Below are 2,557 nucleotides of genomic sequence, written 5' to 3' on the forward strand. Positions count from 1 at the left end.
TATATATATATATATATATTTATAAGTCATTATACTATTCTTGTCTCTTTATTTCGAAAGTTGTTGAGATTCAATCTCAAGATTCACATTTTGGTAAAGTTCTATCGACGAATGTTATCGTTTGATATTTACAGTAGAAGCAATATATCGTATACAAGAGAAGGTATATACAAATTGAAGGAGACGAAGTAACTAGTACAAATCGACCGCGCAATTATTGACAATTATACAAATTGAGTACAATCGCTGATATTCGCATCGAGAATACTGAAATCACGAAAGAATTTCATTCTTTAAATACTATATACTATTTAACATATCGATTAATTTAAAATTCCTCTCGAGAAATAGGTTTTTCTCATATACGTATAGCTATAATAACTTTGCTGCGAAAATCACCCTATTAATATAATATATATAGTATAAAAAAAAAACATACTTATAAACTTGAGAGGAAATTTAGTCCAGCTAAATTCATCAAAAGTTTCATTGCAGACTACACATTTAAATCTGTAAGATTTGACAGAATGTTTACATGCAGAGGATGAGATCATGCTGCACTTGTTGGAGATGGGCGTTTTTGAAGATTACGATTAAATCGCAATTCAGCTTTGTCGACCAGTGAGAACTGTTATGGGCTTTAGAAGAAGTTGCGGCGGACTGTGAGGAAGCGGTCTCGACGGCTGGACGGAATTGCAGACGGTAACTGGTGGCGAATGCGGAGCCATTGGTTCCGGACTGCTTCCAGGCGAAGCCGTACTAGAGGGAGGTTGACTTAGAACTTGAGGTGTTTGACCGAGATGATATCTGGATTGCTGATGGAATATCGACGCTGATATCGGTGGTATCGTAATAGATCTTAAGGTACTATAAAAATCCTGATAAGGATTTCCCGTAGGCGAGATTCCAGACGTCGGAATGCTGATGCCGCCGGGATAGCCAGTAGGTGCAGCTTGCAGTAATCTTTCGACGGAGAACGCTCCATGAGTCGGAGGTGCCGCCGTCGCTGGGAGAGGTTGCGGTTTGCAAGGCAAGCTTGTAGCCGATGATGTGGTCGCCGCTCCTGGCAGCAAATTGGCCGGATACCCGGCGGGGGTGGTATAAGAGCCGACGGTCACTGGAGGATACGCAACGGCGCGATGAAGACAGAGCGACGAAGGTAGAGCGTAGAGCGACGTCGGCCATCCCGGCGATGCGTAAGTCGACGGATAAAGACCGCCGAGTACCACGCTCCTTTTGAAGGCCGCCAGGCGGGATCTGGAAGCCGCCGTAGTTCTACGCCGTAGCTTTCCCGTGGCACCCCCGATGAACACGTCCTCCGAGCTTGGGTCCAGCATCCAGTAATTGCCTTTTCCCGGATCGTCGTAGTGGCGAGGTACCTTGACGAAACACTTGTTCAGAGACAGATTGTGCCGAATAGAGTTCTGCCAACCTTGCTTATTATTTTCGTAATACGGAAAGTGGCGCATTATGTACTCATAAATGCCGTTCAAGGTGAGTCGCTTTTCGGGACTTTGTCGGATAGCCATCATGATTAGCGCGTTATAGCTGTACGGCGGTTTCTCCGCCTTCTTTTTATCCTCAGTCTGCTCTTTCGAATCCTTTTGACTCATCGGGCTGACGGACGTTGCGCTCGTGGAGCAGTCCAAGGGTGGCGTTTCCGCACCACCACCGGTAACATCGAGATCACTGCAGTCATCGCTATCGTCGGCGGGACCGATGTCGGACAAATCCGACTGGCTGACCGACGGCGCGGGAGTCCCAGTACACGCTTCAGGCAAAATACTGCGGATGCTAAAGTTGCTCTTCAGAGCAGCCCGTGGCGGCGGTGAAGCTGTCACGGTATGCTGCTCGCCCGAACCCTCCATATTCACCATACTTCGAATGTAACGCGTTTTTTCACCGTAACACCGCGTACTCCGCTCTCTCTCTCTCTCTCTCTCTCTCGCACTTCCAAATTAATTGGCACGCACCGTATCTTGTCACATGTATACGTTCACTCAATTTCTATGTAGTGTTTCTACATTTTCTTCTCGTTCAACTATACACAACACATCCCGAACACGATGTCCCTTTCGTTCTCCTTATTTCGTTTGATTTCTTTTCTTTTTACGCACAACGTTCTCGCGTTATAAACCCTATCTTTTCTCAGCTCTTCAGCTGCGAGTAACGTGAACGTCGAAACGCTCTCACCGACAGACCGCGCGTTTCTGACCATTTCTCCCCGCCACGAATACTATTTATACCCGGGGTTCGGGTACGCCCACTAGTAACGACACGACGTACCTCGAGGGGCCCGCTGACCAATCGTGATAGTAGCGCACTGGCAATGCTGCTCGACCCCACCACGGTGTTTGCATCCAATGTTTGACAGCAAACAATGTCAGCGATGCGAAGCGCGGAGCCACGGCGAAGGCTGGTTGGGATTTCGGAGGTGGCAGTGAAGCGCAAGCGGAGCGATCGCGCAGCATAGTGGGGAGCGCAGCCGCAACTAAACGTGCATCCCCGCGTATGCAAACAAATAATCCAACGTGTTATACTCGCGTCTATATATACG

At 47.5% G+C, this 2,557-nt stretch overlaps 1 protein-coding gene across 1 annotated transcript; it reads right to left on the bottom strand.

The window, feature by feature from the left end:
- Positions 1-568: 568 nt before the first annotated feature.
- Positions 569-2,172, bottom strand: LOC108771600 (forkhead box protein G1). The gene has a single exon (XM_018536924.1). It carries the CDS (start codon positions 1,875-1,877, stop codon positions 606-608), a length of 1,272 nt encoding a protein of 423 aa, XP_018392426.1. The 5' UTR covers positions 1,878-2,172; the 3' UTR covers positions 569-605.
- Positions 2,173-2,557: the final 385 nt, after the last annotated feature.

This window comes from Cyphomyrmex costatus, unplaced genomic scaffold (assembly GCF_001594065.2).
Source record: "Cyphomyrmex costatus isolate MS0001 unplaced genomic scaffold, Ccosl1.0 scaffold162, whole genome shotgun sequence".
Classification (NCBI taxonomy): domain Eukaryota; kingdom Metazoa; phylum Arthropoda; class Insecta; order Hymenoptera; family Formicidae; genus Cyphomyrmex; species Cyphomyrmex costatus.

Bases quoted from the DNA above. Each gene is read 5' to 3' on its own strand.
- LOC108771600 (XM_018536924.1), bottom strand. From the start codon at position 1,877: ATGGTGAATATGGAGGGTTCGGGCGAGCAGCATACCGTGACAGCTTCA.